We start from the raw sequence: 14,173 nt of genomic DNA on the forward strand, positions 1-14,173 counted from the left end.
CGAGGCCGCAGCAACAAACGGAAGCGTGCAACAAAATGTCAGATAGAAGTGACAGTCTTGCCACGGCATGTTTAGTTAAAAAACAACAACAACAACAAATCGAAGTGCGAGGGACTGTTTATACATATCATATAAACTAAAACACTTCATGTTACTTACATACGGTCGCTAACTTTGTACACCAAAAATATACATGTAGTAAGTCTGCGGCTGTTTGTGCGCTGGCATATGTGTTGAAATTTAACTCACCACGTGCAATGCCGTTACACGAGTCCCAACAGATTCCGGCAAGTTCCGCTTGAGATGTGGCTTCTGTTTCTTCTATTGCTACATGCCATATCTGAATTTAATTCCCTATAGATATCCTAGGGTGCTACCGAATCCATTATAATTTCCTCCACTTTGTTGCCGATTCAGATATATTTTTTTCATCTCACACACTTTCGTTCAGCCATTTTGTTTACTTTTAGTGCGTGACAATGCGCATGCGCGAAACTTCGACAACGCAATCCATCGCAGCTTCATTTGCATATTACAGTGAACTGCGTTCAAGCGTCCGGATTAGACTCCTCCCTCAAATGCTGTAACATTCTGTTACGACAGCCAATGAAAACTCTCGGAAGTTGCCTCGATTGGTTAGACTCAATGTGGTGTAGCGCAAACAATGTTGACTTCAAAGGGATCTACTGATTTGACTTGGTCACACCTTTGTACCAAAGAAAAGGTTTCAAACATGTTTTTGAAATCAATCGTACCTTATAACCATCGAAAGACAATACCACCATATCTTGATTGATTCGTAAAACGTTCCCTGTAACATACACGGTTGTAGCTGTATATATAAGGCCAAAAATATGTATGTTTAGATATATGGCTACTATTTATCAAGAAAATGATTAAATATTAGTGTCTTCCACTCTTGGCTCTTTATTTAACAATGAATAATTGGAGATTTGACGAAGAAAGAAGATATAAACAGCTCAGATTGGCCTAGAGTAAAGCTATTAATAGGAGTATCCTTTTAGGTACAGAAAAAAATAGGATCGGGGCTAAAAATTAGGGTCGGTCGGGTAACCCTAACCAGACATATTTTTTGGCTTAATTTAGATGTTACATCCGGAAGCAGAATCTACATCCACCTCTGATTGTTAGTTGTATGAATTGTAATAGTAATTTTTAAAAGTATGCTTGTAAATATGTAAATTTCTATTCAAAACTATTATAAGTTGTGCTAAAAAACACTCTATTTTAGTTCAAGAAAGCATAATTTGACGTTTGGAATCACAGGGACCTGGCACGAATTTTTTTTAACCGACAGTATACATATATATATAGACTATAATAGATATATATATACTGTTGGTTAAAATTTTTCGTGCCAGGTCCCTGTGTTTGGAATACACATGTACATGTATAAAGTAACGACTCTCTAGCTCATGTGATTTCAAATAAAATAGTATTGTTAAGTTGAGATATCAAATTCCACTCATTTTAACCTGTGACTATCGCTATGTATATGTAGGTCATGACTATATACATGCATGTATTGCTGTTTTTATTTTACGATTTTGAATGCCAAATTGTTGCGGTATTAATGATTAAAATTGTGTACGTTTTTGAATGTGTAACAAGCTATAACAGGTAAACTCCGCCCTCAGTTAGATTATCGCTGTTACTAAACTCCGCCCACGGTTTGACTGACGACTTCCCGAGCCGATAAACGCGCATACGACTGGTTGAAACTATTCACGTGGTTTGTGGTTTGAACGATCCAAAAGTCAATTCCGGACGCTTGAACGCATTTCACTGTATTGTGTCCGTCATTTGCATATTATTTTGTCTGACGGACACCATAATAAATCAAGGATTTCCTTCAATTTTGTATTCAAGACACATTTGTTCAATTTCAAACACATAAAGAAATTAAATTGAGATATTTTAATATGTTTTTACATCTTTTCTTCTGCTTATCGCATTTCACAAAAAAAATATTTATTTGGTTGGGCGAAACCTACCTTTAAATCATTAAAATTAATATGAATAGTTTGCGTATGAATTAATTAGATATAAATTAAATAATTTCCCCTTTCTTTTATCTAAAAGTATTTCTGTACAATAATACATATACAATGTACATGTACAATTATTCATTTGAAGAAAGTAACACATAGATGTACGTAGTGCATACAATGTATCTTAAAGTGCGTGTATCTGTAATTACAGTGTATACGGCTACTTAAGGCTCTCCTGGTAAAGCCGGGTCAATATATTCAAATTAAACGGTCGTTTACCTGTATATCGGAGTAACTCCCCTTTGTACAGGTAAGTTTGACTGACCTGATTATCTCCCCTGCTGTTTTCTCACCTGTGTCCTTTTGTGTGTGTTTGTGTGTCCTATACGTGACACTGTGCCTACACATATACCATACCCGTGAGTAGTTACTCATTCGGCGTCCATTGTTAACTGCCAAAACATCGTGGGAGAAAAAAACATATTCAAAATGGCAGCAATATTTTGGATTATAAGCGTTATGATCTCCCTCAGTTATACCGGAACTACAGGTAAGTTGTGTTGATTAGAAACCGGTAGCGAAAGGTGTAGTTTAATTCAAATTGTGCATTTCATGATTACTTAAGATCTATAATAAGCATTTTTTGCCAAATACTGTATTGGTATATATTTCGCGAAATGCAATTAGTTTTGTTTACTTTGTATCTGTATAACGTGATATCCACACATGTATATTACATAAATACGTTCACTTTCATTATATGACTTGAACGTACCGCCACATTAATTTGAACATGTGGACTTAAATCAATGTCTCGTGTAAAAAAAAAGTTACACAAGATATTGGGATATGTTTACCTTGCAAAAGTTTCATATTGGGCGTGCAAATGGATTTGAATCAGTTTGTGTAGATGTTGCTGACGTTGTGTAATAAGATGTTTTACGTAAACCATAAACATATTTACTTACCTATACAAAAAATGTGTTAAAAATTATCTAACTTGTAGTTATATATAAATGTAACGTAATATTGATGTGTTGTCTTCAAATTATTTCCCATGGTTTAACTTTAATTAGCTGATGTCATAAAATAAATCTCGATATCAAAAATTGGACAATGTACTGTGTATGATTATTACACTCTCATCTGACACAGCTGTATACATGTAATTTCCAAATACGCCTAATTCTCTGGCCACATCGTATGTAATATCATGCATTTAACCTATATGTAAACAATATGTCTCTGTTATCTAAATCCACTGTCCATTAATTACATGGTTATTTGCAGTGTAAACCTAAATAGCACTAAGTCACTGCAGGATGTGTCTTAGAATGTTTTGGCTAGATTTAAAAACTCTTTTTTGATGTCTATGTACATTTGTATGATGCGATTTACAAACCAGACTGTATTTTGTCACGAAATGCATGCTGACTGATATATAATAGCTCAATATGTTCGTTACTCGTAGACGTACAGTGACTTCAGGCTATATCTATATAATATTATATATAACACTATTTGGACACAATCACACCTGACCCAGCCCTCGGCAATTCTAGCTGATATAAGTACTTATATATATTTCTACATAATACTATTACTTTATCTGGCTAAAGGTAGTGGCGAGAAAGGGAGAATTTAATGCGAGAAAAGCTCTTGTCAATATAATCCAGATGATTTTATCCTCGAGTGATATTCTATCCGAGCCGAGACAATATACAAGGTTTATATTTACATTAAAGTAAGGCCAGAACTTGTGTAGGTGAGACTTTTCTGTGTTCGTATGTAAATTATTTACTACACCAAAGGTAAAACTAGGTCACGTTCATTCAGAATTACAAATACGTCTGGAATGTTGGTAAAACGATACACAGCGTGGAAATAACGATAGTACATGTATTGATGTTTCAGCTTAATTCAGGTACATTTTGTCCCTTTGAAACGTTAGAGGATATATTGTTAAGACTTTCAGCAATCAGAGCAATTAATTGTCATTTTTAATTTATTTCCTTCATGATCATAGGTGTCAATTTAATTTACCGTTGTTGACGATTAAATACCAGTATATTCCAATTTGAAACAGACTGTTTCACATGAGAACCAAACACGTTTTATTCTAATTAAACACACGTCTATATATTTATAAAGGTATGACTGGGTCAGCGTTACGCATAATAATAATAAACTAGAGTTACCGCACCCTCGATATTACATGGGTTACTTTCACTGCCGTTATATCCACCCCTGGACTATCTCTTATCACGACTGTAATAGAACCCCTGGATTATCGAGGATGAATGACTATTGAATGTACCATATTTTATAAAACCTTGACCAAATGACTGGTATATCTTGGAGGGGAAAGAATGGGACGACGATTTTTTAGGAATGGGGAAGGGGTCAATGGATTGTTTAGGGGTGGGAAGGGCCTGGGGCGAACGATTTTGTAGGTTTAAGACTTCCACCCCTTCTGACAGGGTTATACATTATCACATATATGCATTATATGTATACAGACACAACTTAGACATTCAGATAGTATTGCCATCATCTACCATAGATATGAAGTTTTGTTCTAGGCCTACCATATACACGTAGATATAATGATAACTTTTTTTTATTTCAACAACGCATTATCAAACGCCAGTGATTAAAAGTTTTTTACATACAAATAGTATGTTTTAGGAAATTCATAGCAAAATCTCTAAATATGATCAACTGCTATATATAGACAAAACTGGCTATATATTTATACGCATTACCTATATGATATTTATACGCATTACCTATATGATGTACACAACACAACATTCCTGGGTAGTTACCAGCTATTTACGTGAACAATTTAGGCGCTTTTACATCCGGGTTACTTTGAGTTAACGTATGACTAATAAAACATGACGTCATATAGTTATTGTCATAAAACAATTAAAACAATCACTTAGACCCAGATAAGTCATTTCTATCAGTCATGGGTTGAAATCTTCAAAAGTGATATAATATTGTATGATCAATTCAATCATCCTAGTGTTCCTTTTCACCCAATGTTAACTAATAATTACGAAAAGAGAAATACTTTTTTTCACCTAAGCGAGACTAAAGGGTCAAGGACAGACGACATATCTGTATAATTAAGTGGCTGTGGTTTGTCTAGCTGCATAGCATAATGTCAAATGCCATGTCATCTGGTCACCTTTTCCTCGGGCGCTCAATCGTGAGAAGTCGGTCTTTTCCGTTGACAGACGGAAAATACCGAACATTCGTGATGTAATGTACATGTAAGTTACCATGTTTATTATTGACGTGCGTTCCGTTTTCTGTCACTAAGCCAGCACTCACGTTTTAACTATATATAATGATAGTACTTCAGATGTCACGACATATATGTTTACTTATCATAAAATAGTCACCTCAATATAGTTTCTCATAACGATTTTACCCGTGAGAAACTCAGATTAAATTCCCCACCTTACCTCAGCTATATTTCAAACAGAAGGATGATCTTATCGATATTTATGGCCATCGGTTTATTAATATTTAGCTGATGCTCCCGTGTTTTCGTAGAACCTCATTAATCCTAAAACAATATTAAACTGCTCTTGATCAGTACTGTACAGCTTTAAAAGCCCTTTATGTCAAGTCAAATTAGCAGTCATTGAAGTGAAATCAAGAGTACTCGGAGAAAACGAACTCGTTTTACGACCAGTACCCGGAAACAGCACCAATAATTTTGTGTTTCAAACTAGTAGAAAAACCAATTACATCTTAATCATTTAGCAGTTGACAAATATTGGAATAAATTTGCCATTACTGGGCAGATTTGGACATGAAAAGTAGTTGTTTCAACATTCGAGTATATTGAGCCATTTGCCCTTTGGAAAACACAATTGGTATAATCCTACTATATCACCGTATAAGGAAATTAATAAGCCTGTCTTTAACTCGATTGATAGATAGACGTGATCTTAACATATCTTTTAAATAAGAAAAGAAACAAAAAACTGTTCACTACATGATCTGATGGTTGTGTCAATTTTTGAGTTGTTGTCAAATTGAAAATTACTCTTTTTATTCTATTTTAAAGGTTACTCATGTCACCTTGACACTTCTCAAATGATAAGCTTGGGACACAGAATTATTCACCTTACTTAACATCGTTGTTTAAAATGTATTACCCAATAAATGGTCGAGAGTTTAAAACACCATAAAAATTTCAGGATTCAGTTTTCAGATAAAACAGACTCTTCAACGTTGTTTAACACATCATTGTTTAGGTATATTATTATTAAACTAGATATATACGCCACATGTTTCCCGTGTATTACAAAAATAAAAAGTATAATTAATGACGTTGTCACCAAGTACGATGCTGTAGGCTGCACAACCAGGACACAAAATATTGATCATACCGGTGCATGCGAGTTATTAAAACAAATATAGCCCTTTGTATAGACATTCAAGTGAATAGTCGGGCAAAGAAACCCAGTTTAAATGCGTTCATTTGCCTTTCAAAAGTTCTCACACATTAAAACGACGGTCAAGTTCGCTTACGTTTCCAAGTTCTGACCATTGAAATAAAGAAAAGTTGAAAGCATTGAAAGCAAGGCTGCGTGGAAATGTAACCACGGACATAGTCAGCCGGGAGGACGTTTTAGGATTCCGGTACTTTAAATTAACTTCTTTGTACGCAGACAGATTTTGACGAGAGATTTTATTTTTCTCGCAACAGATTTTGACGAGAGATTTTATTTTTCATTTATATGAAATTATACTCTATTACTTGGTCAGGAGACACAATTATCACCTTCCCCATGGTATTAAAGAAATACAAGAATATCAAGCGATAATACGTTTATGATTGATTAAAGTGCTTTTTACTTAAAACTCGGAGTCGGCTGCGATGTCTGAGACCTTTTGGTGTCTGACAATCTTCTACGTATCCCCTTTCCTCCTGTGGACCATGTTGGCTCGTTGAGTGAATGTGCGTTGTATTTCTAATCTGCCATTTTGACCCGCCACCTCTTGGTCAATGTGCCCGGTCTTCTTCCACGATTCCTTCTTTTATGGGGATTGCAAGTTTGGGGCTCACATACTACACGTGGGACATTTGTTTACTTATAAATTTCATCCACACGCAAACCAAAGTGTTTCCTTATCAAAATATTAAAGGGGAGAATATACTCCACCACTTCAAATGTCCCCCGATGTCCATGAAGTGGATAGCCTTGACTCGGTTATATTATAGGAATGCGTGTTAGGTGATATATTTAAGTTGTGTTAAGATTAATACTCTCTTGTTTTCTTGTCGCATTATTGACACTGCGATAGGATGCAAGTGGATTACGGTTCTCGACGAAATCTTATCTACAGAGAACCCTAAGCCAGACAGGATTACTAATATAGATACCATTAGGCAGACTTACGATAGCGAGCATGGCAGTTTTAAACAATCCAAGATTTACTACAATCGTCTTTTTGCTTAGTCATTCATCTTTCTAATAATTCTGATAATAAAACTTTACTCTACTTGCAATACTTCACTTTTGCGACGGATGTTGCCATATGTTTTCAATTGACATACTGTATAGCCGTCGGTGGCTGCCTCGAAGAATTTACAGAATCTGAAAATATGCCAATTATTTGATTGAATGTAAACAAATAGAACAAAAAACAAGACAGTCTCTTAAAATAGAAGTCTTTTCATGCAGAGAACAGTTCCCTTAATTATCTAATTATCCTAAATTATATCCACAAAAAAGATAGAAATTTCATACTCTTTACCATATAAAAATGCACGCCTCAATTACCAAAGTCATTTTAAATTATGCTAAGACAGCCCATTGTAAATATTGTCGACACCACAAATTCCACGACTGCACAGAACACAGTAGCATGACTGTATGGTTTATACAAAAATGTTATTGAACAGGGAACTGTTAGTAATACAATGTCTGTGTATAATCGAGGTGTTGTTTAATTATATGTCCCTATTCACTATCTGATGTTTAAAAAAATCAATGTATTTTATGAAAACTTCAGTATTTCGTTCGCACTTATAATTTTGTATAATCAAAACGACTCTTTTGTATTATTTTTTTGTGTATGATATTTACGTCCATTGTACACTTTCAAGGTACATTGTATGGTATTCGAATTGGGTAATGTTTTGTTCATACTGAATGAGTAATGTTTTGTTCATACTGAATGAGGCTGTCGTTTCATCTCAAATATAACAATTCATGGAAACTTTTATTGATCAAGTGGAAACTATTGAATGAGAGAATGAGAAACGGATATACATATTGCACATTTTCTCAAACGCGTTTCTTCATATTTTTTCTCTGATAACGCCTAGCTTTCTTTGAAATTTGAAATTTTGAAAGTTACACCTTAGTTGTGGCACATCAGTCTTTGACACAAACCTAGTACGTTATTGGTAGTCTGACGCACCATTGGTAGTCTTTGTTTGGTGTTACGCTGCTTGGATATTGTTTGCCCATTGGTAGGATGACCTTTTGGGTACCCTTGGCGGTGAAGTACTATAAACATTGATCTGTGTCAACCTTTGAAGAAGACAAGAATCCTAAGTCAAACATGAAATCACCTCAATTATGTCTGATGTACACAGAGCGACAACTCTTAAAGATTCTTCTTGATTGTTGGTTGTATATTATCAAAATAGAATCAGAGCACGTGCTGACAATTTTGGAAGAAAAGGTTGCACAGAGACATTCACAATCTGTCTTACAATGACGTTGTTAGATACCGTGTACCTGGTAGATAAAACAACACGACACTCATTCTAAAAAAATATGTAATTTTTTTTCCACAGGTCTGGAATGTTACAGATGCAGTCACATGATCATTACGTCAAACCTAACATACCCGGATGATGAGGTCATTCGCCAACTGGCACCCGGATTGACCAACACTAAGTGCAGACGTACCGACAGTAATTACGTTCAGACACAGAACCAACAGAACAACAACAACAACAACAACTGGAACACCGGAAGTCAGACTGGTATACTGTATCCGAACACGTGCAATAGTGCCAGACCAGGATCTCAAAAGGTCGTCAGATGTGGCGTTTGGGAGGGCGATGTCTTTGCCACAGTGTTCGATACTAAACGTAAGTCGCTTTATAAATGCATTTTTGCCACAGTTTTCAAAACTTTACTTCTTTATGCAAGCATGCTTATATGAAGCGAATACTGGTTATGTGTGGTTTTTTAAAGCAAAATACCATATATATATAGTTTTTACTCAAAACTTAAGGCGAGATGTCTCTTGAGATTAATGCATATTACTCTGCATAAACGCGATGAAGTGAAGTCTATTTATTTTGTTGTTTGGAGAGTAAAAAGCAATTCACACAAATTCTTTCAAATTAAGCAAACGCAATATTTCGCTGTATGCTGATAGTCTAAGTTTTCACGTACAAGAGTAATGTCTTAGCGTTTACAGTATTTTGCGCTTTTCATAAAAAACACTCTACCAATGTATTCAGGTCCCAAATTAAGTCTCTGTGACTTTGGGAAAGTATTTAAAACCATTTTAGAATGTTTCAAATATCAGCTTGTAAAATAACATTATTGATATCCCCAAACGAAAGTATTTTTAAGAGGCACCTTGCGCCTCAGACCTGTATATTTCAGTATCCATTCCAACCCAGTATTGGCGCTTTCAAATAGTAAAGCTATTTAAGTGTTGTTTCCCCTCTTTTTTAGTGGTCCACAATATGCTCAATCTAATTACAATTAGACTTGTAATTCCGCTCCACTACGATGCTCTATGATAAACTTGTATTGGAGGGTACCATAGAGCATCATAGTAGAACAGAATTACAAGTCTGGTTTTAATTATATTGACAATACATTACATTAAACATTGTATTCTAACGACATCAATTCAATATTCCCATTTCTTGCACTCTCTAGAACTTATATTGGCTACGTTCGCCTTTGGATGCGCTGAGGTAGACAGCTACAAGAATTATGAATGTTACAGCCAGTCCGGGGAGGAATCCGATAAGATGTTCTTCCAAGAAATTCTGCGAGGGTCTTTCCGGGACAACGTCTTCGTCAATGACTTCCGCGGACGGTTCTGTATGACTCCCGACGCACCCTCACAGCTTATATCTGGATCACGTAACGTTGAAGCGATGTCTCTGTTTTTCCTAATGGCGATATCAATACTGACCCTCATCGTGTCAAAGCGTATATAATACCGCCAGATTAATGTAATGTTTTACTTTTGACATTTTCAATTTGTGTAGTTGAAGATGTTTTATGGTATGAATGTCGTGCTTGCATCTCCAGAGAAAGAAAAGCTTGATAAGGATTATCATTTCTCCCATACTTCACAGGGATATCCCGTGGTTGCTAGGGAAAATATATCTCTATCTTACACAGGGGGGTGTAAGGCAGCTCACACGCGCTAGACAATAACGTGACGTCATCAATACATGCGGCGCACATTGTAGATGACGTCATCAATTTTGACACATAACGACGTTTCTGCCATAATGGCGCGATGAAAAAGCTGGAAACCAAGTGGAGTTTCATCATTTTTCTGCTATGTATGGGAGAAAAAGAATCAAACATGGGTCTGTGAAGTGGACAGGGATATCTCAACCCTCGTGAAAGATTTTGGCCGTCATACCTCGGCAAGCCTCGGGTTGACCGACAAAAATCTTTCACTCGGGTTGAGATATTCCTGTCCACTTCACAGACCCATGTAAGATTCTATTAGTCTATTTCAAGCGAGTAATAGTGAATTTTGTGTGGTTACTGATTTGTTTACGTATATAGATTGAATGTTGTGCATGTTTCTCCAGATAAATATGTCAGTGATTTATGAAGAGTGGAGTTTTCGGAAGATATTTTAAACATAATGTGTGCAAGGCACTATGTACAGATTGAATGTTGTATTTTATGTTATTAAGAGGAAAGTATTGTTGTTTTCTACGTGCGAAGCTATTGTTTAAAAGTGCCATAGAAGAGTTGACAATTTTAATTTAGACAAATCTATTTGTTATCGATAGTAATCCCTCCCTCCAGTATCTATGTGTGACATGACATACTGGTTTTTAATTAAGAATACCCGATTAAATAGAAAAAAAAATATCATTTATGTGACTTTACAAAATTGTATAGTCTTGTAAATATATATAACTCACAATCACTTTGAAGAGCTATTTTTTTTAAAAAAAATCAATCAAGAGATTATATTTCTAGGTTTAAGATTACAGTAGAAAAATATTTTAACAATAATGCTGAAATTATGGATTTTTACTGACATATATACATCAAAATTAATGAATCAATAGAGAATATTCATTTTTTCTATTTACTTCCTTGTGTTGCATGTTTGACATTTTGTAACACACAAATACGTTTTTCTGGTACTGCAAGACCAATATTGAACAGAATTCGTTGTTTTTATCAATTTAACTATTACATTTCTGAAATTTATTTGAAGAAGAATCGTATCAGTTCAATGGCACATGTAACAATAGTATACTGTGTTTTGCAAACTGCACATATAAGAATTTGTTTTTGAAAATAATGTAAGTGAATGTTTAAATTGCTCATCTAGTATTTTTTATGTACGTATAGATGTCTTTGATGTAAATGTGTAAATACAATATTAGGATGTTGTCATTATTTTGAAATATTCTTATTTTGTTTACAAAATTAAAGTGAAAAGTCGAACAAAGGAAGGCCAAAATCGGTAAAAATAGTGTTTATATATTCAGTATAATTTCTTATGAAACAGAAAATCAAAATCGCTCTGCATGCGAAGAAATTAGTTTATATTACAGGATTCCTAAAATGTCCTCCCGGCTGAGTATGTTCGTGTTGATATTTCCACACAGCTTTGCTTTAAAAGAATTTATTTTTAGAAATTTTATATATTAATTCGGGCTTGTCGTTAATTTCAATGGTCAAAATTGGACAACATAAGCAGAACTTGACCTTCGTTTTGATTTGTACTAAGGACTTATGGAAGGCCAATGACCGCATTTAGACTTGTTTTCATTGCCCGACTATTCACCTGATTATCTTCTTACTAAGTATGTAATATACAATGACGAGTCGATGGACAGTTATACTTCTCATCTTAATGCAATTTTTTTTCTTAATTTTTAAATTCACTGAACATACGTTCCTGAATCTCAACCACCAATGAAATTTCCTCCACACTTTACATGTATTTATGTTACAAATGCGTATGAATATAATATTTTAATATCAATAATTGATGATTTTCTCATAAAATTTTCAAGTACTCGCATATTTTTTCTCCTTTTTTTCTTATTGGAGGTGACAGCCTCACTAAAGATTGTATTTACGAACAGTTTTTCCTCAAAAACACAGTTGTTTTAAGGGCTTCTAAAAAGTGGAATTTAAGTCCATTACTTCATATTCAAAGTGGGAGCTGAAATTACCTTAAGTTTAGCATGCAAAGTATACTATTGACATGTTCCTTAAATACCAGTTAAAAAGAAAAAAAGATCAGTTTTATATAATGCAATTAGTCATTTTTGTGTAATTGAAATAAGTGCATCATTTTTCTGTGTGATAATAGATTTTGAATTAAACAATCTTATATTAAACATGTAATTAAGCTTATGAATGGATCACTCTTTAAATTGATATGTTTTAGTCGCTTTGTTTGTTACTACTTGAATTCTGTGTTCTAGTTTTATCTTGCCCTTGACCAGTTTTAACACGTACATATAGTTTTATGGTAAATAAAAAATGATCTCCGATACTCAAATGATGAATTAAATAAAGATCTAAGGATGTGAAATAACTTTCTGTTTTTATCAAATTTACTTCACATTTTTGTTATTGCTTGTATACATTGTTTTGATACTAAATATGCATTGAAATATTTCACTGTAAACTACACTGTATCCTAATTTGTGATGTACACATGTCTTTGCATGTTTGTTTCATTAGTTTAAATATCGTGTGAGTAATTTTTGCATCTACACAAAAACTTAGATGTCAGTTAATGCGGGATAAGATAAAGTCAATAAATATTGTATAATAAACTAAAAATTAACATGTTCATGTATATTCACTTCACTGATGATTTTTTAAGCATTGATGTCACTATTTTTTAATTTTATCGGGGTATGAAAAAAAATTGTTTGCAAACTGTGTGAATCCGCGTAGCAGATTCTCACAAAAGTTTGCAAACATTTTGTTTTTTTCATAACCCGATAAAATTAAAAAATAGTGACATCAATACTTAAAATTAATTTTATACTCTATTTGATAAAATGAAGTATGTTTAAATGTAACATTATTGTGGTTTTTCAAAGGATTTTTTTCCGAATCAATACCAACATCAATGTCTCTATTGTGACGTCACGGTAACGTCGGGGTTTCGCGCCATTCTCGGATTTTTTTTCATAGCGGCATGAAAAAAAAATATTGGCCAATCAGAAAGCCAGAATTGGTATGAAAACAAAGAAAAATTAATTACTACGAAATATTCTGAACTGTAACTGTTGTTTACTTGTTGTTGATTTGTTTATAAGATCTTAAACACGCATGCGTGCAAAATAGAAAAAAAAAATGTTGTCAAAGAATCAAGAAATATAGGAATTATCTATATAACAATAACCTTTTCTATTGATGCAAGTACAGGACGTCTAAAGAGCTTGAACATCTATTCAAGCGATGACATGTATGGTGAAAGATTTTTGACTTCGTTTAATTAATGCAGATGGTGTCTTGGTGATCAACTGTTACATAAGCATAGAACAAAAAGAAAACTTTGCATATACATGTATTTTTTTCAGAAAATTCCTAATCTACCAAGTCAAGTTAATGTGTTGTCGCAGTCGACAGTCCCTTGTCAGTGAATTCAATATTGTTTTAAATGCATGAAAATTTCGCATACTTATACATGCATTGTACATATCCATGCATTGTGTTCATGCATACACATTCATTGTGTAGAGAATAGAATTACGTTACACTGTGAATGTTATAATTTCAAAGCAGTGATTGGTTTGATTTTTGCGAAAAAACGAATTAGATATTTTGCACATTTTATACAATATGATTTATTGTTAATTCTTCTCTGTTTTAGATATATTTGTGAGATATGTTATATGTTTTGACAAATGGTTAGAT

At 34.0% G+C, this 14,173-nt stretch overlaps 1 protein-coding gene across 1 annotated transcript; it reads left to right on the plus strand.

Annotated features, from left to right (window-relative positions):
- The first annotated feature begins 2,350 nt into the window (after positions 1-2,350).
- LOC138317856 (uncharacterized) lies at positions 2,351-11,218 on the plus strand. The gene is made up of 3 exons (XM_069259809.1): positions 2,351-2,562; positions 8,848-9,147; positions 9,956-11,218. The coding sequence occupies exons 1-3, from the start codon at positions 2,502-2,504 to the stop codon at positions 10,240-10,242; spliced, it is 648 nt and encodes a 215-aa protein (XP_069115910.1). The 5' UTR covers positions 2,351-2,501; the 3' UTR covers positions 10,243-11,218.
- The last annotated feature ends 2,955 nt before the right edge of the window (positions 11,219-14,173 follow it).

Source organism: Argopecten irradians, chromosome 1, assembly GCF_041381155.1.
Source record: "Argopecten irradians isolate NY chromosome 1, Ai_NY, whole genome shotgun sequence".
NCBI lineage: Eukaryota > Metazoa > Mollusca > Bivalvia > Pectinida > Pectinidae > Argopecten > Argopecten irradians.

Coding starts and splice junctions, on each gene's coding strand:
- LOC138317856 (XM_069259809.1), top strand. CDS start 2,502: ATGGCAGCAATATTTTGGATTATAAGCGTTATGATCTCCCTCAGTTAT. Junction 2,563..8,847: donor CAGTTATACCGGAACTACAG/GTAAGTTGTGTT, acceptor TTTTTTCCACAG/GTCTGGAATGTTACAGATGC. Junction 9,148..9,955: donor CACAGTGTTCGATACTAAAC/GTAAGTCGCTTT, acceptor TGCACTCTCTAG/AACTTATATTGGCTACGTTC.